The sequence below is a fragment of the Lycium barbarum genome, chromosome 4 (assembly GCF_019175385.1).
Source record: "Lycium barbarum isolate Lr01 chromosome 4, ASM1917538v2, whole genome shotgun sequence".
NCBI classification, from domain to species: Eukaryota; Viridiplantae; Streptophyta; class Magnoliopsida; order Solanales; family Solanaceae; genus Lycium; species Lycium barbarum.
The window spans coordinates 4671971-4695501 of record NC_083340.1 but is presented as its reverse complement, the minus strand read 5'-3'; the positions used below and the strand labels follow the sequence as shown (position 1 = coordinate 4695501).

Genomic DNA, 23531 nt, shown 5'->3' with positions numbered 1-23531 from the left:
AAAAAGGTTTTCAAAAATATCTTAAATTGGTTTCCTAATTTCCATAAAATAAATTAGGTTGCGACTCTGTTTGTTCACGATAAAAAGCCAAAGTTATGAGAAGCTTTTATGCGCGAGCGTAAAAGCGGACCGTAACAATAAGCGGGTGTCAAAATTTAAGTCAATTCATTTTCAATGTCATTGGGTGTAATTTCCTGGTTGTAATCAGTTAGAGAATTTTTTTAGGGGCCCAAAAAGAGAGTCTTTCGAGCCCAACTTCTATTTATGCTCCTTCGTATATCGAAGAACATAATGCTTATATTATTGTATTTCGCATGTATTTTGTGTATCGCATGTATTTGGGCGAGACTCTCCCCTTGCCCGCCCAGGTTCAAACCCAACTAACAACATTACTTTTCTTACATATTTTTCCTAGCTTCTTCTCCTTGTATTTTGAGTGTATTTTCGTTATATGCATTTGGATCATATGTATTTGATTCACATGTATCTGATGTCACATGTATTTGAACTTTATTTGAATGTATGTCATATGTATTTGGCTCATATGTCTTGTATCCCATATGTATTTGAGCTTCTTGTCTTGTATCTGAATGTATTTGAGCTTCTTGTCTTGTATCTGAATGTATTTGGCTTCAGCTACGTTCAGATACAAGACAATCAGGCCAAATACATATGACGAAATACACTCAGGCCAAATACATATAGATACAAATATGAGCCAAATACATATGGCGAAATACGCTCAAATACAAGGAGAAGAAGCTAGGGAAAATATGTAAGAAAAGAAATGTTGTTGACCAAGTAAAAGAAATGTTGTTGATCGGGTTCCAACCCGGGCGGGCGGGGTGAGAGCCTCGCCGAATAACCACTTCAGCCACTCCAACTTTATGTATTTTGGTGTAGCTACGAATGGTAATTTACAAAATCACTGTAACTACTAAATATAAATAAATTAAAGGTAGTTATTATCAATAATTACTTCTTAGAAGAGGCTACACCAAGTAAAAATTCTTATATTATTTCAAAAATTAACAATGACTCAAAGAAATAATTTTGCTTATATATATAGCTGATGTAACACTAGAATGGCTGAAATAAAATTTTTTAACAAATATTCTCTCTATTTCAATTTGTTTGTCTTTCCTTTTTATTCCGTTTCAAAATGAATGTTTCTTTCCTAATTTAGCTAATTCTTTAGTTTCAACATTCTACATGACATGTTTAATACCACAAGATAAAAGGGCATTTTGGTACATTACACATATCTTTAGTACCAATTTTTTTAAAAAAAAAATCTTTATTTTCTTAAACTACATGCACAGTCAAACTAAAACAAATAAATTAAAACGGAGGATGTATATGGTTTTGTTTTTTCAAAAATATGGTGAAATTAATTACTGTAACCTAGAGCTCCATTTAGTTTCAAGAAAGTTATTCGATAATATATTGCATAGAAAGTTACAGAATAGTTAGAAAAATATAAGGAAATGCTCTTTTTCTGCATTTGTTTGGAAGGCGACATGAAATTCAACAGTATACAACAAAGTAGGAAATATTTTCTTCTACCTTTTAGCGATTTAGAAGAATGTCTTTCATACTAACATGTGGACTCTCACCAGGTCCCCCATAAAGAACAAAATACCTCTATTCTGATTTATGCCAAATTGGCTCAGCAAAAACCTGGTACATATTAGGATTGTCGGTATGCGTGATTGTTTCATCTACTTTGATCGTCTTTCCTTTCTCGTTTAAAATTGTAATTTTGCTACAATAACCATCATAAGAGGAGTTTTTAATAGGAAAAAAACTTGAGCCCATGGGAGTTTTAGGTACACCTGGTGGACTATATGCAACTCCTCCCCATTCAACATTCGTAGCAAAACTTGTCAAGTCAATGAAGATCCTTTGCGGCCAGAAACCAACTTGGTTAAAGCTTCTAGTCAGTAATAGCCACCAATTTCCGTTGGCTAAATCCTTGTTTAAAAAAAAAGGTAATGTGGATGTCAGTTCAGGTACCTCCTCAACAACAAGAGACAGATGAAACAGAAGAGATGGAAGAAGAGGAAGGGAAGCCTCTTACTTAGAATGTATTGTTTACTAAATATCAGCTAGCCAGCTAGGAGCCAAGTTTTTCTTCTTTTTTTTCTTTCTCTTGTTTTTCTTTTTTCTTTTGGGAGGTAGGGTTAAGTTAGCAACTGATAGTCTTTTTTTATAGCAACTGATAGTCTTTTTTAGACTATGTAATGCTAGATTATGCAGATGAACAAATTTTGGGGGGAAAAAATCCCTATACTTGTATAAACTGTGTAAAAACTCTAAATAAGAAAAGTAATAAAGATTGTGGCATCCCTACGTACCCGATCAATGTACATTGTGGCATCCCAAATTTTCCCTCCACGCTGCGAAAGCATATTCTGGTATGATCTATCAAGAGGAAACTCACTATCTACTTGTACAAAGCCAAGACATAGTGAATTGAAGCAATGAGTTTTATCGGCCTAAAAAAAAGAGGTATATCTCATACATGAATTCTTGAAAATTGAGGTAAATAGCTAAACTAAGTGATATACTAGTTTCATGACTAGATCAAGATGGAAATCTTCAAGGCACACAAGATAAGTTACCTGAAAGTGTATAAAAAGCCTAGTTTTAGTATCCCCATATAATGTTGGGTCCACCTAAAACACAAAATAGAGACATTATGATTATTGAATATTGAGTTTACTGATAAAGTTTCTAATTTACATCTTAAAAGTACAATATTCAATTGTTAGGGTGTCTCCTTCTTCCATGAAACAATAAAATCACAAAATGCATGTAAAAGTTTATATTAAACTTACTCTCCAACCAACTTGTAAAATATTTGACCCTTTTTGAATTTTTAGTCGAGAACCACTATGTTGCCCGTCTTTAACATGAGGATTGTATAAACTAGTTGCCATTCCAACTCCCGCAAATCTATTATTTGCTTCATTTGGAGTTCTAGCTATTGCAATCTGAATAAAAGATATGTATTTTACATTTTCCGCCTTATAAACTATCCCTCAAGAAAACACGACTAAAAAATGAGAACATAAAAAAATCATCGTCATGTACATTATATCCTTGTGAAGAAATATATCTTCCTTTTGACTCACTATTGTTATCGCTCTGCATTAGACATGGACAACAATATATGAGTTTTGTTGTATAATAATGGATTCTCGTATTTAGGTTTGACCTAGGGGTGTACAAAGCAAACCGACAAACCGCACAAAACTGATAAATCGAGAAAAAAACTCGACTAGTGATTTGGTTTGACTTGGTTTGGCGTAGAAACAAAAACCCGGCCATAATTGGTTTGGTTTGGTTTTAGCTAAAAAAAGTCAAACCGAACCAAACCAACTCGACATTACGTGGATTCGATTTTTAAAATATTCTATACATAAAAATATTTATTTGTAATCTATTTGTAAATATATTTCTTAAAATTTTTCATAGTTTTTTATCTTTTATCATATTATTTTAAGGTTGAAATTAGAATTTTGAATGCCAATAAGTTTTATATCCCACGGATGTTAGTAACTCAAATAAAGTCCAAATCAAAACCAACTCAACACTAATGCTAACAAAAGAAATTCAATTCTAACACTAGTAATGACAGTAATGTTGGATGTCTATTATTTAATTTTGTATAATTGGCTTAGAGTGTAAAAATACATAGCTTAATTTTTTTCTTTGTCATGTAATTAATACCTATTAGCTGTACTTATTTTAGCATAACTTAGTATTTAGATTAAAGTCATTTTCTTTATGGCTTATTAATTAACAATACTTATTTTAACCGATTTTATTATCTTTTTTGTTGAATATTTTAATACAATGTCATCACCCATCTCACATTTTGTGTTATTTTCTTAAGAGACACCTTAGTTATATAGTTGTATATTACTAGGACTAGAGAAATATTTGAAGTAAAAGTCATATGTTTTGTACGAAGACTTTTTCGGAAAAAAACTCGAACAACCCAAAAAACCCGAATAACCCGAAGTTGAAAAACCCGAATTTTATTGGTTTGGTTTGATTTATAAATTTAAAAACCCGACACAATTGGTTTGGTTTGGTATTTGAAAAATCCGAACCAACCCGGTCCGTGTACACCCCTACCTATTCAAGACGGAGGAGTAAATTGGCATAAATTATCTTACAACATCAAATTGAGTGTTGAATGTGACATCTTCTGGCTGTGGCATACGTCTTTGTCTTATAAGATCATCCTTTGTAATTCTCTTAACAGGAACAGTTCCAAAAGGGCATCCTCCATCTTTTGACCATATTGTCGATAAACTACTAGCCGTTGAGGAATTTGAATTTTTCTTTATCCTAGATAAAGTAGGTTTCATCTGTTTAACCAAATATATAATTGCATGTCAACAATATCATCCTTATTAAAAAAAATGATAATAAAATGGAAAGAGAGTAGAGATATACCTTTGGATAAAAATTATGGTCCTTCAATAATGGGTGATCAAATGCATGTTATTTGTAGAAATCCGCACAATCATATATATATATCCATATTTAGTCTGTAAACAGAGGTGGACCCAGGATTTTGAGTTCGGGGGTGCTGGACTCAGGAATTTTGAGTTCGGGGGTGCTCTATTAACTATTTATATCTGTTTCCTTTATATTTTCTATACAATTATACACTCCGTGATTAAGTTCAATGGGTGCCGGAGCACCCAAACTTTACACATGGGTCCGCCCCTGTCTGTAAATAAATTAACATATAATAAGTAACCTAAGTTACACAAAATGTACCATTAAACACAAAATAACCTCACGGAAACAATTGTTAGTAAATGAAGACACTACTCCTTTATTTATATATATATATATATATATATATAATCTAACTTTCAAAAGTCAAAATAGGTGGGTGTCTCCAATTTGCAATATAAAATGTAAAACCATTACTCCTCCAAATTTATTGAAAGTGTTTGAGTGAATACGAAGTTTAAGAATGAAAGAATTTTTTTTTGAAATTAGATCTAAAATAAGCCACAGATTTATGTGACTATAAATTACCTCATTAAGTGTAAAATGAAAAGTTTAAAATTAAATTATTACTAAATATAAAAATGTGTCATTTTTCTTTAGATTGACTAAAAAAATATCACATAAATTGAGACGAAAGGGGTAATATATAGACGTAATGTAGACAGTTTGATCAATTTTCAAGCACAACAAAAGATTCCAAAAACCGTGTGACAGAGGATTGCTGCTTTTGTTTTTCTTCTACAAAAGTGATATTATCAAATAAGAATAAAGTGTCATTAGCGACTTACGAGTACAACTAAATCAAAAAAAGTACCTTAACTGTTTTGACCGCTGGCTTATTCAAAAGTTTTAGGTGTTTTTCTAACTCCGCCTCCTCTAATTTGAATAGCTTTTCTTCTCCTTGCGCTAGCATCAACAAAGTTTGTTGTACAATTCGTTGATGTATCCTGAATTCATTTCTTTTTATAGGCATGCTTATTAGGCGTTTTTAAAAATCAAAATTAAAAACAGAACATGAAAGCCCAACACTCGATTGGATTTGCTAGATGCAGGTATGATACCTTTGCGACTATGAGAAAGACATTATATACAGATGTATAAGAGGCTAAGTTGACTATTATTCAAGATATTGAATTTATGTGTAATCTTCTAAACTTTTGTTGACTATCACGTTTTCATGGGCTGAGTTATGAACCATCAATCTTCATCAACAAAAAACATTTGTTGATTCAATTAATTCTTGAGGGCATCTTTCCACGAAAATATCAAAGTCCACGAAAATTTCATGAATAGTCACTTAATTATCACTTTTTTTCACCAAAGTAACTTAACTATGTTTTCTAACACAAAAGTCACACAACTATCATCTTTTTTCACTAAAGTCACTTATCAAAGATTTGCTAATCTGAAAAGGCCGACAACAAAAGCCGACTCTGGCCGGAAATATGACCATCCAGTGCCGCGAAACCGGTGAACCTAGTCAACTCATCCCGGTAAAGCGGCAGCACAGGAGGCTCCTCAATATACAATGGGCGTCCATCAACATGTAGCCCATAAATGACCTCCGCATCCTGAAGGGTAATGGTAGCCTCACCGGTGCGGAGATGAAATATGTGCATCTCCGATCGCCACCTCTCAATCAATGCCGTCACTAGCGACCTATCGTGCTATACCCGACCAACTTCGACGCACCGGTAGATACCGCCCCTACATAGTATATCCAGGACACGAGGATGTGGGGGGCGAGCTGTTAAGATCTCCCATGCTGAGTCCCCTAACTGGGTACGAACCTGAGACTCAGGCTGCAGGTCGGATGTCCATATATGTTGCGACCTATGCTTGGGCTGAAGATATAGTAACTCTCGGTCGAAGGGCCCCGGATCAAGAGGGTGGTGATCCATCTGTTTTACGCATTTTAAATCAATCATTAACAAGTAGTATTAGTTATGTAATCTTTTATCGAAAATTTTATTAAGGATTGTGGTGACCCATCTGTTTTACGTATTTTAAATAAATCATTAACAAGTAATATTAGTTATGTAATCTTTTATCGAAAATTATATTAAGGGTTTTCAATCCTAAGCTATGGGTTATGAATCCTAAACTAAGGGTTTTCAATCCTAAAATATAAAGATTAAAAATTAATAAGTCAAATAATTAACAAGTTATTATCATATATTTAATAAATAAACAATCAAGTAACTAATCAAAAAATTAATAAATTATTATCGTATATTTAACAAATAAACAATCAAGTAACTAATCAAAAAATTAATAAATTATTATCGTATATTTAACAAATAAATAATTAATTAATTAATGAAACAATTAAGAAATTATTAACAAATAAACAATTGGCTTAACAAAAACTAAATAAATAATTAGTCAGTCTAACAATTGAAATAGCTAGTCTAACAATTAATAAATATTTAAGTCGCTAATCGAACAATTAACAAATACTAAATAAACAAGCAATAAATAATTAACTAATTAACAATAGATAAACAAATTTTAAAAAAAATAAAGGGGGCAGTCACCACTGCGGACTGCCCAAAAACGCACCAAATAAATGCGCAATCCACCACAGATCCCTCCCACCACACCTAAGGTAATAATATATTTAGCAATGTAATAAAAAATTCGTAGTAAAATACCTCGAATGAAGGTGTTTTTGAGTTTTCAAAATGAGCTCCGCGCCGCTCTATTCCAAAATCTAACCTTAGAAACTTGGTCCTACACTTCAATATACCAAGAATATTGAGTTTTGGATTGAAAAACAACACGAAAATAGCGTTTTGGGGGGTTGGGGACCGCGTCAATGACGGTTCGTGGTGGGGGGATTCGGCCGGGATCTGTGGTGGGGGGATTCGGCCGGGATCTGTGGTGGGGAAGGAGGGGGCGACTTTTTGTTGCCTCCTTCATGCACGAAATTCGTGCGTGAAAGGCCCAAGTTGCATTTTTGCAGTTTGGTTTCACGCACTAATTTAGTGCGTGAAACCTAGTAATGTTTTTTTTTGTGCTAGTTTGGTTCAACTTTTTTTTTTTTTTGCGCTACAAAAGTCGCGGATTCCATTTCATATGGTTTTGGGGTTGACTATTGGTTCCTAACATGGTCCCGAGTCCAAAATAGTTTAAGAGTTAATTATTGATTTAAAGACATCATTTCATTAACTTTGGAAAAATGAATGCTTATGCATTTATATTCCAAACAGAATATACCCGCGGCTACGGTTTGGGAGCATGACCACTATGCGAGGGACGAGCGTGTGGACATCAACGATGCATGGCGACTCTATATGCAGCAGCAGGTCCAGAGTTGGGATGTGAGGATAACGAGCTTAGCGGTGGTCGGACATGACACTCCGATCCATGTGTACATGGAGTGGTACATGCGGATCACTCGCATCATTATTGGCAACCCCTCTAGGTGTCGTCGAGATGACCTGGGATATGTAGCTCTCGCAGGAGCGTACGACTTGTATTGCGCACCATTTTAATGCGCAATGTAAGTGTTGATTGACAACACATCACGCATGAAAATTTCAGGAATCTATTTAACTTAAAGGCTTGATTTGATAATATATTGCTACATTATTTGACCCTTTTAATACGACTTGTATTGCGCACCATTTTAAGGCGCAATGTAAGTGTTGATTTGACAACACGCCACGCATGACAATTTCAGGAATCTATTTAACTTGAAGGCTTGACGAGTGAAAAACTCATCAACTTCATAAGTCTAAGTCTTACAAGTCATTCAAAAAAAAAAAATCAAACTTCATAGAAAAAATGTCTCAAAATGCTTCAACTGGTAAGGTTTCACTATTTTGGGATGGAGATATCGTCGAGGACAATTAATCCATTCGTTATAGTATCAAACCAAAAGCCCATGTTAAATTTCCAACAACTTTAAATTATGAAACACTAGTCAGTTACATGCACAAAAGAATGAAAACTACACCCACTGAGTTTGGAATCTCACTAACTGGCAGATATCCACAAACAATAACAGTGTAGTGCGTTATGGCATGCACAATATCAACGATGATGAATCTTTGAGTGATTTTTTGGGATCGCCGGAAGAATATTTAATGTTCTTGAGATGTATGTTGAAAAGATACCTCGAGAAGAAGTCCCTCAAGTCCAGCCTGTTCATGGTAACACTTATGGGGACTTTAGTTCTTATGGAGACATTTTGAGCGGTCAAGTGCCGCTGGAAAATGTAAGCCAGCAATTTAATCAAGCTTACAATGAAAATTGGTAAATATGGATTTTTCATATTATTATTATTATTATTATTATTATTATTATTATTATTATTATTATTATTATTATGTGTTTGCTGTATGAATTGGTAAATAACCAGTTTTCAAAGCTTTATAGGAACTATTCTCAAAACTCGCCAGTGGTACCAAATATGGATGTTGGTCAATCCTCCCAGTTCGGTGGAGTTGATCGTTCTCCACACCATGACAGTGCTTATGAACAACAGTAAGTTCATCATCTTGATATTAAATTATCTATATATATATATATATATATATATATGATGTTGGTATTTAAAATATGTTACTTTTCGTGTAGGAGGATGAATATACTTAATAATGAAGATTTTACTAATTATTATGAGTCATCATCAAGTGATGACGATGAAATAGCTAATAATTCAGAGGTAACCGATGATGAAGATGATGATGATGTTCAAGTTGGTATGACCAACAATATTCCTCAAAGCCAAAACCAACAAGAACTAATGCACCACCACGTACCACCATCGATGGCTGAAAACCCAACTCTTGAAAGCCCAATTCAGTGGCATTCTAACAATATCCCTTATCTTGACAGCCTGCAGGGTCGTGATGATGCATTTGTCTTCACAAGAGAAGATGATGATAGTCGCCTAAAAACCTGGATTGAACCAAGGGATCTCAACAAAGATCGATGCTACCTTGCAAAGGGAATGTTGTTCGCATCCAAAAAGGCGTTGCAACGGGCTGTCAAAATTTATTGTTTTAAGGACAAGAGGGAGTTTAAGGTTGATCAGTCAAACACAAAGATATGGAGGCTAGTTTGTAGACGACAGTATCAAGGCTGTGAGTGGTTGCTTCGGGGAATTGTTAAGCCTGATGGTATATGGGCTATCACAAAATTCCTCGAAAGACACACTTGTGATATGGAAGAAAATCGAGCAGATCATTATAATTTAGTTACAAACATGATTGCTCAAGTGTTACTTAAAGACATTGCCGAAACGCCAAGGTAACTTATCCTACCTAGTACATTATATGTCTTATATCAATTGAAAAATCATTACTAAATGTTGTTTGTTTAAACTTGTGCAGGTTCCCCATCAAATATTGTATTCGAAACGTCCAAACCGTATATAGTAAAACTATAAGCAACAGAAAAGGGATTTCTCGGGCGTAGACGCGCTTTTGAGATGGTCTATGGAAATTGGCATACTTCTTTTCAATCGCTGCCAAAGTATATGGCAGCTCTACAACATTTTAATAATGGAATTGTTGTAGAGTGGCGGCTTATAGAGGGTAAAATCTTCAACTTCATATTTTGGGCATTCAAGCCATGCATTGATGGTTTTGCTCACTGCCGACCAGTGATATCCATAAATGATACGCATGTATATGGTGCCTATGACATCAAGCTCTTAATTGCAATAGGAATGGATGCCAATGGGTCAATATTTCCTCTTGCTTTCGCAATTGCCGCTAACGAGAGCAACGACACATGGGGGATCTTTTTGACCCATTTGAAAACTCATGTTATTAAGGATCGTACCGGCATATGCGTGCTGTCTGATCGTCATAAAGGCATATTGCACAATATGGATAATTTACCGGGGAGGCAGCCTCTCTTTATTTACCATCGCTATTGTTTAAGGCACTTGAAGGCAAATTTGCAATCAAAGTTTCACAATGGCACTCTAAACAAATTGATGTGGGGGGCTGCGATGGAACATCAACAATGAAAATGGGCTGCAAAAATGGATCTAATCAGGGCAGTGAGTGAACCCGCATACGTTTGGTTGATGAAGCTCGAAGTTGAAAAATGGACGCTTCATGCTGATGGAGGCAAAAGATAGGGCATGCTCACAACAAACAGCTCAGAGTCTTTCAATGGCTTGCTGAAATCTACTCGAGAACTACCTGTCACCGCAATGGTGAGAATGACTTTCAAGCAGGTTGTGGAGTGATTTGTTGTTAGGACAAGGCAGACCAGAGCGATATTAGCCGACGGCGGGACATGGATGCCAAAGCCCTTCAAAAATATGGAGCATTATAGAAAAAAATGTGAGCATCACCAAATGACCGAGTATGACCCAATTCAACATGTGTATGAAGTTAGGACGGGTTATTACAACGGTAAGGGTGGAAACGTACATACCGTTTATGAGGCAACAAGAACATGCACTTGTGGTAAGTGGAAAACGTACCACATGCCGTGTTCTCATGCTATCAAGTGCTTCGAGAGAATGAGAAAAATGGTAGCAAGTTATGTGGCGGGGGAATACAAGGTCCACAGTTATCTTAGAGCATATCCCGGCCAATTTCACCTACTTGGTAATGAAGCTTATTGGCCAAACGAGCCGTTTTCGATGGTTGCTAACAAGGATTACATCAGGAAATTGGGCATTAACTCACAGAGTCATAGACCCAATCAAATGGATGTTAGTGAAAGAACTTACTCTCACAAGTGCTCTACATGTAAGCAATTTGGCCATGACAAGCGTTCCTGTGGGCAACAAGAACGTGGTAGTACAAGCACGTCTCGAAGTAATAGAGCCTCTAGAACTTGAAGATTGTATTGTTATTGTAATTTATTATTGTACTACTTTGAATTAGTATTGTAATTAAATGGAATGAATTATTTTTTAATTAGTATAAACCTCTTGTATTGGATGAATTATTATTAAATCAAATATTTATATTTGTACATTCAAATATAATAAAACACTTAAATCAAAACCCTATAAATATGACAAGTTTCAAAACTTACTTCGGGGCACTTTAGAACCCCTAAAACGACGATCCAAACGTTTAGGTGGACTTGATGTAATGAGCCGACATTATTGTACGCAAAAAAAGATATTAAGTTTTATATAAAATATTGATATTTTGGGGTTTTGAAACATGACTAATCTTTGCCCAAAGTATGAAAAAAAACGTGATTTGAAAGGTAATACCAAAAAAAAAAAAAAACAAAACAAAAGACCTCCTTCACGCACGAAATTCGTGCGTGAAAGGCCCAAGTTGCATTTTTGCAGTTTGGTCCTTTCACGCACTAATTTAGTGCGTGAAACCTAGTAATGTTTTTTTTTTTTTTTTGTGATAGTTTGATTCAACTTTTTTTTTGTGCTACAAAAGTCGCGGACTGTATGAAATGAGAACGACTCTTCACCCCGTGATCTCGTCAATTGTTCATGGTCACATGATCGAAATTCGTAATTTATATAGAATCTTCTATCTCGTAAAAGGCCCTTTTATATATATGTAACATGTTAGATATATTCATAATTTTTTTAAAAAAGTTACAGCCATAATAAACAAAAAAAAAAATTAGCTTTGTTTCGAGATTGAACAAATTATAAGAAAATAAATAAAGAATTAAGCTTTGATAAGAATTGACCGGTTTAGGTTATTATTGATTGTTAAGTCAATTTTAACCCATTCATTTTAGTCTAAGCAAACTTTGTTTTCTTATTCTTTAATAATGGATCTTTCTTCACACAGGCGCATTGCTTTTCCAATAGAAAAGAAAAACAAACGAGTTTAATTCACTCTCACTTTGTTTAGATCAAGAACAACCAAAATGAATTCCCCCTTTCTTCGTCTTGTTCAGAAATTATCACTCAATTAATGAAAATATAACAAATTACTCATAACAATAGACTAAACAGAAAAACGATTCTCGCCTTTAGAAGTTCTTCTGCATATTTCCATTTCTTGAATAAAGTTTTTGACCAAATTAAATAGCCTCACACACCTCAACCAATCGGGATTAAGCATGTAAAACAAAGAGATTGTTAGTTAAGATCCGCTAAATGAATCCAATTATAAATTCATCAAGAATACTCCATGTAATTCATTAGACATTGAACATAAATATCATTATAGTACTAATTAACAAGACTTAGACCGGTATACTCCCACCAGGTCCACCATAAAGAACATAATTAAATGACTTTGAACCTTCCGGAAGTCGTTCGAATAAAACCTTGTACACATTAAAACTATCGACATGTGTGTGTACTTTATTTACTTCAACAGTCCCTCCTTTGTCGTTTAAAACTGCAATGCTTTTACAATAACCATCATAAGCAGGGTATTTGCTCGGGAAAAAGCTTGAGCCCATTGGAGGTTCAGGTACACCTGGTGGACTATAAACAATTCCTCCCCATTCAACATTCGTAGCAAAACTTGCCAAGTCAGTGAAGATCCTTTGCGGCCAAAAACCAACTCGTTCATAGTTATCTTCCATTAGAAGCCACCAATTTCCATCGACTAGATCCTTATTTTTGAAGAAATTATCAATGTCAGTATTTATGGCCTGTCAAATTGGATTCCCTGTACTTGTACATACAATGTACACAATAAAAAAGGTTTAAAAGTACCCTCTCAATGTACATTGTCTCCTCCCATGTCTTCACTTCACGTTGTGAAATATGGTTCTCGTATGACATATCAAGAGGTATTTCTGTGTTTACTTGTACAAAACCAAGACATAATGTATTGAAACAATGAATTTTGCCTGCCTAAAAAACATAAAAACATATCTTATACTTAAACTCTTGCAAACTGAGGATAATAGTTAAACCAAAAGATTCATACAGTCATTTCATGAACTCAAGATTGAAATCATCAAAGTACATAGGATAAGTTACCTGAAAATGTATAAAAAGCCTGATTTTATTATCCCCATATAATGTTGGATCCACCTAAAATATGAAACAATGATATTATAATAATGGAGTATGAATTTATAATAAAGTTTCTAAATTGACATCTGAAATGTATATATATTCTTTCTATGGAACAATTAAATTACGTATGGAAAAAAGTCTTAAACTTACTCTCCAACCAACTTGTAAGATATCCGACACTTTTTGTATTTTTAGTCGACAAGCACTATGTTGTTTGCCTTCAACGAGCGGATTGTACAAACTAGTTGCCATTCCAGCTCCCGCAAACTTGTTATTTGGATCATTTGGAGTTTGAGCTATTGCAAGCTGAATATTAAATACATATTTTTATTAAACTTTACATAGTATCCAAATTAACCTCTATATATACACTAAAACCGCAATTTATTTTCTTCTTTCCAAGTATAACCCATAAGTTCCAAAACTTACAGCAATTTTTATTTCAAGAATGGCTATCCTCGAAAAGCCAAATGAAAAGACCTTGACAACACAATTTGATATAAAAAAAAAAAAAGCCTAATTGTAAATCAAACTATAAGAATAACTAATTCCATTTGTTACTCCAAATCTAATTAAAAGAAACATATTAGAAGCAATTAGCGGGAAATAGCCGTTAGGCGAGTGAGGCATTAGAATAAATTGTTGGGTGTGCGAACAAAGTACCACATTGGTAGCTGGAAAGAAAAATGAGCTACTTGTAAGGAGTTGGATACACTTAATGATGTGAGGCCTTTTGGGGAAAACCATGCGGGCTTGGCCCAAAGCGGATAATATCACATCATGTTAAGAGTATCTTTGGACCGTTTAGCCTAATAAAGTGGTATCAGATCTTGTGGTTGTATTTGGTTGTGTTGATTGTCTATTTAAATGATGGAGACAACTATGAGCAAGATGGTTTGTTTAAATCGCAGTAATTACCATATTTGGAAAAGCAAGATGAAAGATCTTTAATTCGTCAAGAAATTGCATTTACCTGTGTTCGCTTCTAAGAAACCCGAGTCTATTGAAGATAAGGATTGAGAATTTGAGCACTTACAGGTTTGTGGCTATATTAGGCAATGGGCTGAAGATAATGTTCGAAATCATATTGTGAATGAGGCAAATGCTAAAAGCTTGTGGGAAAAGCTCGAGACACTTTATGCTTCGAAGACTGGAAATAATAAGTTGTTCCTACTGAAATAGTTGATGAATATTAGATACAAAGAGGGCAGTCCTATTTCTAATCATATAAATTATTTTCAGGGTGTCCTTGATCAGCTGTCTGGAATGGGTGTCAAGTTTGATGAAGAAATACAGAGACTTTGGCTTCTTAATACTCTGCTAGATTCTTGGGAAAATCTTCGAGTTTATTTGACTAATTCTGCTCCCAGTGATGGTGTAACTATGGAATATGCTAAGAGTAGTGTTTTGAATGAAGATATGAGAAGAAGATCTCAAGCTTCGTCTTCTTCAACTTCACACTCCGATGTTTTGGTTACTGAAGACAGGGGGAGAAGTAACTTCAGAGGTCAGAATGACAGAGGCAAAAGTAGAAGCAAGTCAAGATTCTCCAGGTACAAGAATCTTATATGTGACTATTGTCACTTGAAAGGGCACATCAAGAAACATTGCTACAAGTTTAAGAGATACCAGAAAAAGCAAAAGAAAAAGAGAGATAATGAAAAATGTGTTGCTATTGTTACTGAAAATGATCTTCTTGTTGCTTGTGGTAAAAATGATATCAATATTGTTTGTGATGAGTCTACTTGGTTTGCGAATTCAGGTGTCACTTCTCATGTCACGCCAAAGAAGAAATTATTTTCTTTTTATACTCCGGGTAATTTTGGAATGTTACAAATGGGCAATGATAGTGAGGTTGAGGTATTTGGTATTGGCACAATTTGCTTGAAAAGTAAGAATGGTTTGAGGTTGGTTCTTAACAATGTCAAGCATGCTCCAGATGTTCGTCTGAATTTGATTTCTGTAGGAAAGCTTGATGATGAGGGTTATGATCAAACCATTGGTGGTGGCTTGTGGAAGCTTCTTAGAGGTTCAATGATTGTAGCTTGAGGTAACAAGATATTTGACTTGTACTTATTTCAGGGCTCCATTTGTGGTGACTTAGTAAATTTGGTGGAGAATGATACTTCATCAGAGTTATGGCATAGAAGGCTGAGTCATATGAGCAAGAAGGGGATTGATAATTTGGCTAAGAAGAATTTGCTTTCTGGAGTGAAACAAGCAAAGTTAAAAAGATGTGTTCACTGCTTAGCCGGGAAACAGAAAAGAGTCTCCTTTCAGAGTCATTCCCTTTCAAAAAACCTGGATTTGTTGGAGTTGGTACATTTTGATTTGTGTGGTCCTTTTAAAGTAAGCTCTCGTGGTGATGCACTTTACTTTGTGACTTTTATTGATGATCATTCTCGCAAACTCTAGGTATTTCCTTTGAAGTCCAAAGATCAAGTACTTGATGTGTTCAAGACTTTTCAGGCCTTGGTTGAGAGACAAACAGGGAAAAAAATAAAATGCATCCGCTCAGACAATGGTGGTGAGTACATTGGTCCCTTTGATAATTATTGTAGACAACAGGGTATTCGGCATCAGAAAACTCCTCCAAAGGCTCCTCAGTTAAATGGTCTAACAGAGAGGATGAACAGAACTTTAGTTGAGAGGGTTAGATGTTTGTTTTCAGATGCTAAGCTGCCAGATTCATTTTGGGCAGAAGCACTTAATACTGCTGCTTATGTTATCAATTTATCTCCTACTGTTGCTTTGGATAGTGATGTCCCTGGCAGAGTTTGGTTTGGTAAGGATGTCTCTTATGCTTATCTGAGAGCTTAGTTGATGTTGATCCAGTTCCTGTGACTATTGCACCTGAAGAAAATCTTTAAAATAATGAAGATCAAGTTGATAATGAAGATAGTGATCATGTTCAGAAGGACCAACATGATGTTGTTGATGCTCCAGTGGAAGATGATATGGTTGGCCAGCAACCAGCTGCTATTGATGCTCCAGAGAGTTCTCTCAGAAGATCTATTGGAGAGAAAGTACCTTCATCTCGTTATTCTCCCAATGAGTTTGTACTCTTGACTGATGGGGGAGAACCTGAAAGTTTTGATGAGGCCATGGATAGTGAAGAAAAACAAAGGTGGTTTGATGCTATGCAAGATGAGATTAAATCCTTGCATGATAATCATACATTTGATCTGGTTAAGCTTCCTAGAGATAGAAAAGCTTTGAAAAACAGGTGGGTTTTTAGGGTGAAACATGAATATGGTAACCCAGTTCCACGATACAATGCTAGATTGGTTGTCAAGAGCTTTAATCAAAAGAAGGGGGTTGATTTTGATGAAATCTTTTCTCCAGTTGTGAAGATATCATCCATTCAGGTTGTTCTGGGCTTGGCTGCAAGTCTAGATTTAGAGTGTTCCTTGATCGCCGGGATGGCGGTTTCCTCCACATAGTCGGGAGGGGGAGAATTGTTAGATTTTGGGGTTTTTCCTTCCTATGTGGAATTGGATTAATAAAACCCAATCCAATTTGGACCAGGCCACTTTTGTCCAAAAATTCCTCTATATATAGGATCAATTTAGGTCTTATTTTCAGAACATAAGAGTGAATTCATTGCAGCCATATAGAGAGAAAAATGTGAGAGAGAAAGCAGATTTTTATCCAGAAATTTTCTGCTACAGCAGTCCGCTTTAAATTACGTTTTCCGATTCGTTAACCGTTGGATCGTACTGAAATTTGAACAGGGGGTTCTCAACATCCGGTTCTTCAATTTCAACGGTGAAGATTGTATTTTGTGGTCTGTAGATCCAGTTTACGAGTACAAACAGTAGCTCATTTTTGGGGGTGATTTCTCTCCTTTCTTCGCTAGTTTTGGTGCTATCTTTTATGTATGTTGCTCCGTGCTTGGATTTGTTGTTGTAGCCATTTGGAGAATATTGTTGTAATTCTTGTTGATTTTAGTGGAGCTTCTGTGAGCCGGAGGTCCCATGGATGTTTTCTCTTCACCTTGAAGGGGTTTTACCACGTAAATTTGGTGTCTTTTGCATTTGATTTATTTTTGCTTGCTTTGCTATTTTATTGTTGGTATAGCTGCTGTCCGGATTTCCATTTGTGCTAGTGTTTATTGTCTTCTCTTGGTTCAAATAGTGTGGGAAGTTTTGACTTGGGTATTTCTTCCGCTGTTACCTCGTCGTGCAATTTGGTTATTGCTTTTTTTTCCAACAAAGTGGTATCAGAGCTTGTGGTTGTATTTGGTTGTGTTGATTGTCTATTTGAATGATGGAGGCAAATATGAGCAAGATAGTCTGTTTAAATCGCAGTAATACCATATTTGAAAAAGCAAGATGAAAGACCTTCTATTTGTCAAGCAATTGCATTTACCTGTATTCGCTTCTAAGAAACCCGAGTCTATTGAAGATGAGGATTGAGAATTTGAGCACTTATAGGTTTGTGGCTATATTAGGCAATGGGTTGAAGATAATGCTCGAAATCATATTGTGAATGAGACAAATGCTAAAAGCTTGTGGGAAAAGTTCGAGACACTTTATGCTTCGAAGACTGGCAATAATAAGTTGTTCCTACTGAAACAGTTGATGAATATTAGATACAAAGAGGGCAGTCCTATTTCTGATCATATAAATGATTTTCAGGGTGTCCTTGATCAGTTATGTGGTTACTCTATAAACTCTCAAATTCCCTCCCACATTATCATCTTCATATAATCTGAACCTCAAGCCAACACGAAACTGAAAAAAATAAAAGTATGGCAATATTTTCATAGTCATGTACCTTATATCCTCGTGAAGATATGTATCTTCCTTTTTGCTCACTATTGTTGTTGCTCTGCATCGGATGTATTGCAATATATGAGTTTTGCCGCGATAATGGAAAAAATATAACACATTGAATTCTCAAGTTTAGGTATGAATTATTCAGGTAATAGCATTAAATTGCTCCTAAATTATCTTACGCCAACAAATTGATCGTCGAATTTGACAATTTCGGGCGGAGGCATATGTCTTTGTCTTATAAGATCATCCTTCGTAATTCTCTTATTAATTAAGAACAGTTCCAAAAGGACAACCTCCATCTTTTGACCATATTGTTGATGACCTACTTCTAGTTGAGACATCTGAAGTTTGCCTTATCCTAGATAAAGTAGGTTTCATCTGTTCAACCAAATGTTTGATGGTATGTCAACAATATCATACCATTGTATAAAAAAAATATAGTAAAAAGAGAGTAGAGATATGCCTTAGGATGAAAATCCTGGTCCTTCAACAATGGGTGATCAAATGCAAGTTGTTTGTAAAAATCTACACAGTCATATGTGTCCACATAATTAGTCTGTGAACAAAGAAACCATAAATAAGTTATCTAAGGCACAATAATTATAATATATACCTTAAAATCACAAAACAATATAACTAAAATAATTGCTCGTAGATCATAACAAAAACAAATTGTTGAAGTTCAAATAGGTTTTATCTAAGTCATTATTCTCTACAACTTCCCCAAAGATGAGCTGTTTATTTAATCTTTTCTCTTCCTCAAACATTGACCAGTACATTAATGGAGGTAGCAATTAGGGCTTTGGTGCCTTTTCATTTGTAGATCAAATAATAATTTAAATGCACTTTTTGCTTTTGTGATTTTAATTTTGTGTTGGTGCCGAGCTAACAAGAAAATAGCAACTTAGAGCATTTCATGGGATTAGAATGAACCAGCAACCCTATCAATCAGACTTGAAAAAGTAACATGCAGATTTTGGTGTGCCTCTAATTTCTTGTCATATTTACCTTTGAAATAGGAATATTGTTTTTATCTAGAAAAGTGATATTATCAAGTAATAAAATAACAATGTCTCAAAGAAATATGAATACAATGAACCCAAAATAAATACCTTAATTGTTTTGATTGCTGGCTTGTTCAAAAGTTTTAGCTGTTTCTCTAACTCCATGTTCTCTAATTTGGATAGCTTTTTTTCTCCTTGTAACCCATTACAACTCAAAATTAAATATAGCACCAGGAGAATTTGTTGAACAATTCTTTGATGCATCCTGAATTCATTCATTCTTTTGTAGGCTATGTAAGGTCTTTTCAAAACAAATCAAACTAATCAGCATAACGTGAAAACTCTAACATTGAACTCGATTTACTAGGTGTATGAGAACTTTGCTAATATGAGGAAGATGTTATATAAAGGTGTAGAAGATATTAAATTGGCTAAAAATTGGCTACAACACAAGATATTAAATTAATATAATCTTCTGAAGTATAGTTAACAGAATGCGAAAATCTTTGTTTAATAAATGTTGTTTGCTCATTTTTAAGTATTATCCAAAATAACAATCTGAACGTACATCTCATCAGAATTAACTAAATTTAAAAAGGTTTTTCAATTGATGAAAAGTGATCATTGACATTTATATAATATGAGAAAAAATATCTGACTATATATTATCACTCTCTCGGTCAAAATTTTGGAGAAATTTACTTAACCTCTTTAACTTTGCTTAGTAGCTGTAATTATCTCTTGAACCATTTTAGGGGCATTGCCAATTTCTTGGCCTAAAAAGGAATGAAAAGCAAACAGAAAGAAGAAAAGAATTTGAGATCACATCAACTTTGAATAATGCTAATACAATGGATAAAATATTAAAGTATTCGTCCAATGAAAGTTTTTTCTTTTTCTATAGACAGCGATTTGTTGGTTTTGGTGGTTGGGTCCGACTAGTTATGTGAATTGGATTCAAGTATATTAAGCTCATGAAGCAAGAAAGGAGAAGGCATTTCGGCCCTTTGGTCGTTTGGTTTAAGGTATAACATGGGTTATGCCGGTACTAATTTTTATATCACGTTTGGTATAAGGTATAGATTTATCCCGGAATTATTTTATACCTTGTACCAAACGTGGTATAAAAATTAGTGCTGGAATAACTCAACTTATACCTTCTTAACCCACTTATACTGGTATTATTTTATACCATCTTTCAGATGGTATAAAATAATACCAACAGATGGTATAAATTAGTCCCGGGATTGTAATCCCGGGACTATTTTGACCTCAAACCAAACGACTATAGTTTAGACCAATTGAGCTGAGGGTCTATTAGTAGCGGAGTTAGGAATTTTATCAAGGGTGTTCGAATTCATATAATCTATATAATAAGGGTGTTCAATTTGTAATATATGTCCGTAATACGTAATAATTGAACACTCTTACCGGGTTGTGGCTCCGTCACTGGGGTCTATTGGAAACAACCTTTCTACCCTGGCCTACAAAGGTAGGATTAAGTCTGGGCACACTCTATCCTCTCCAGACCCTGCTTGTGAGATTACACTGGGTATGTCGTTGTTGTTGGCTTGGATCAATTGAAAGAAAAAAATCATAGAATAGTTAACAATTGACGTGAGTTTGCCATCATAATCTTTGATTCCTTCCGAGTCTTTCATCTCTTGCTCGATCTTTTTTAGGATTCAAAACTTGCATCAAGCTTGAACTCGCTTTAATGCTAATTTGAGTAGATACAATTACTCGGATAGGTAAATAGTAACATCATATTTTTAACAGTGCAAAATATAATTTAAGTAGAACTAGAAAACTTAATTCTTTTCACATAACATTAATTAAAGAACCTAACAAACACCAAACTCAAGCATAGGTTTTGTACACCAACTTTGAATTAGTCTTCAACATTATGTATCGTTGATAGATAATGTAACACCGTCGTGTCCCCTTATGTGTTAGCAAAATAATATAATAAGCATGTACTCATATTGTTAGCCATTTTCTTTTTCATTTGGGCCTCCAATAATTATTTCCCTCTTTTTTTTTTTTCTTTCTGTGACGCTTAAGTATAGTGCTAGATTTTCCTTATGTCTTAACTCTTAACCGAACTACTTCGGAAGTTCCTAATCCTACTGATTAGATCACATAATTATTAGGGAAAAGGACACTGTGTGTCCAATTAGCCAAACTAATTCACATTTGATCAATATTTGGGTTTAATATCACAGACTGTCCGGGCGACCCAAATTAATGCCAAAAAAAGGCCGGCCGACCCAAAATAATGTCAAGGCTTGCCGGCCCAACAGCCCAAGCGCTTAAAAAAAGCCACTAAAGGGCTGCTACAGAAAAATTAGGTTTTTTAGTGGCAATTAAAAAAGTTGCCACTAAAGGTTAAATATCCCAAAACATGTATAATATGTTTATATTTAGTAAGAAATATCCCAAAATAGGTATAATATGTGTATATTTAGTAAGTATATACAAGAATGATACATTTTTATATACATATGTTGGAATTATATATACACTTTATATACAAGAATGATACGATTTGTTTATATACATATGCTGAAATTAATTATACACTTTATATATAAGAATGATACAGTTTATATACATATGCTGGAATTAATCATACATTTATTATATAGGAGTATAAATTATACGTTAATTATACATTTATTATACACATATTATATAATAATGATATGATATTATTTTTTTACATATACAGTAGTGATACATATTATATAACACAATGATACGGTTTCTATGATACATTTTTTATACGTATGATACACTTTCTATACAAGACTGATACAATTTATATACATATGTTGGAATTATATATACACTTTCTATACAAAAATGATACATATTATATACAAAAATGATACAATTTTCTATTCTATATTACACATTATATATACAAATGATACATATTATATACAAAAATGATACATACTTGAGTGATTCATATTTTATACTATTTCTACACATTACAGATAGGTACTAATACATATTTTTATACACAAATGATACATATTATATACAAAAATCGCCTCGGTGTTTTTTGAGATATTTCCTACTAAACATACACATATTATACATGTTTTGAGATGTTTAACCTTTAGTGGCAACTTTTTTAATTGCCACTAAAAAGCCTGATTTTTCTATAGCAACCCTTTATTGGCGACTTTTAGTCCCCACAAAAAGTCTTTTTTTTTAAAGCGCCTAGGCTTTTAGTGGCGACTTTTTAAATCTTTTGTGGCTACTAAAAATGGCCACAAAAGACTTGCTATAGATTTTAGCTAGCGGATGAAAATAGTTTATGGGCTAATTTTTTAGTTTGGGAATAGATAGGTCAGCGTGTGAGATTATTTATGGCCCAGTGGCCAAATGTGTCCTTTCCCCTAATTATTAAGACTAAAGAAATGCCTAACACCTTCTTTTAGTCAATTAGACCTACGCAATTCGCAGGAATGCCTTTATTTTGGGTTGGTCTTTAATATTTTCTCATTAAATTGGTGGTCTTTAATTTTTGTCCTTCGTTAGAACTGCTTGGTTTTTGGTTCAAATCCCCGCTCAGTCAAAAATTTAAAAAAAAAAATTGTAAGATTGAGTTTGGTTTCTTTTGGCAAAGATTTGCATACAAAACTCTGGCTGAGTTTTGTTACCTTCAGGCAGAGTTTAAAACTCTAACTTACGCAAACTCTACCTGATCAGGCAGAGTTTGAGTCAAACTCTGCCTGATCAGGTAGAGTTTTCCTTCAGGCATGCCAAAACTCTCCTTAAGGCAGAGTTTTGCCTTATACCTGCCGGCAAAACTCTGCCGTAAGTCCTAACTTTAGCCCGAACAGGCCTAACTTTGCTACAAAACTCTGCCTTGCGAATTTTTTTTTTTTTTTTTTTTACTGAGCCGTGGTTCGAACCCCAAACCTCATGATATTAGCCGAAAGGGACAAAAATTAAAGACCAGTGCATTTGTAGGGCACTCTGCACAAAAAAATGATTAAACCTTCTGATCTACACTTAGTTAGGTCGTGGAATATTAGTAATATATAAATCCATTAAGCTCATTCCATAGTTCATGAAAGGGAAAATGACCTAATAATAATAGTTAAGACTCTTAATTACATATATTTCCTTATTTACAAAATATAAGGATATTTTTCCTTATTTACAAAACATAACAACTTAACTACAAAACATACCAGGTCTGAAAAAAAATAAAAGCCCACCCTTCTCCCCTTCCCCTTCTCTATTTCATAC

At 34.4% G+C, this 23531-nt stretch overlaps 2 protein-coding genes across 2 annotated transcripts; both read right to left on the bottom strand.

Annotated features, from left to right (window-relative positions):
- Positions 1-1644: 1644 nt before the first annotated feature.
- On the bottom strand, positions 1645-4382 carry LOC132637093 (protein neprosin-like). Its single transcript, XM_060354240.1, has 4 exons — positions 4188-4382; positions 2841-2996; positions 2625-2678; positions 1645-2016 (listed from the first exon to the last, which is right to left on the bottom strand). Exons 1-4 carry the CDS (start codon positions 4380-4382, stop codon positions 1645-1647), a joined length of 777 nt encoding a protein of 258 aa, XP_060210223.1.
- Positions 4383-12597: 8215 nt separating this feature from the next.
- Positions 12598-19607, bottom strand: LOC132638090 (protein neprosin-like). Its single transcript, XM_060355072.1, has 6 exons — positions 19371-19607; positions 18257-18310; positions 13628-13783; positions 13439-13492; positions 13169-13309; positions 12598-13065 (listed from the first exon to the last, which is right to left on the bottom strand). The coding sequence occupies exons 1-6, from the start codon at positions 19539-19541 to the stop codon at positions 12688-12690; spliced, it is 954 nt and encodes a 317-aa protein (XP_060211055.1). The 5' UTR covers positions 19542-19607; the 3' UTR covers positions 12598-12687.
- Between the last annotated feature and the right edge of the window lie 3924 nt (positions 19608-23531).

What these genes read in the sequence shown, in the direction of transcription:
- LOC132638090 (XM_060355072.1), bottom strand. Translation starts at nt 19,541, where the DNA reads ATGAATGAATTCAGGATGCATCAAAGAATTGTTCAACAAATTCTCCTG. An exon ending in TATCTTCACGAGGATATAAG is followed by an intron (nt 13,784 to 18,256) that starts GTACATGACTAT and finishes TTTAATATTCAG; the next exon opens with CTTGCAATAGCTCAAACTCC. An exon ending in AGACAATGTACATTGAGAGG is followed by an intron (nt 13,066 to 13,168) that starts GTACTTTTAAAC and finishes TTCAAAAATAAG; the next exon opens with GATCTAGTCGATGGAAATTG.
- LOC132637093 (XM_060354240.1), bottom strand. Translation starts at nt 4,382, where the DNA reads ATGAAACCTACTTTATCTAGGATAAAGAAAAATTCAAATTCCTCAACG. An exon ending in TCAACACTCAATTTGATGTT is followed by an intron (nt 2,997 to 4,187) that starts GTAAGATAATTT and finishes TCTTTTATTCAG; the next exon opens with ATTGCAATAGCTAGAACTCC. An exon ending in GGCTTTTTATACACTTTCAG is followed by an intron (nt 2,017 to 2,624) that starts GTAACTTATCTT and finishes GTTGTTGAGGAG; the next exon opens with GTACCTGAACTGACATCCAC.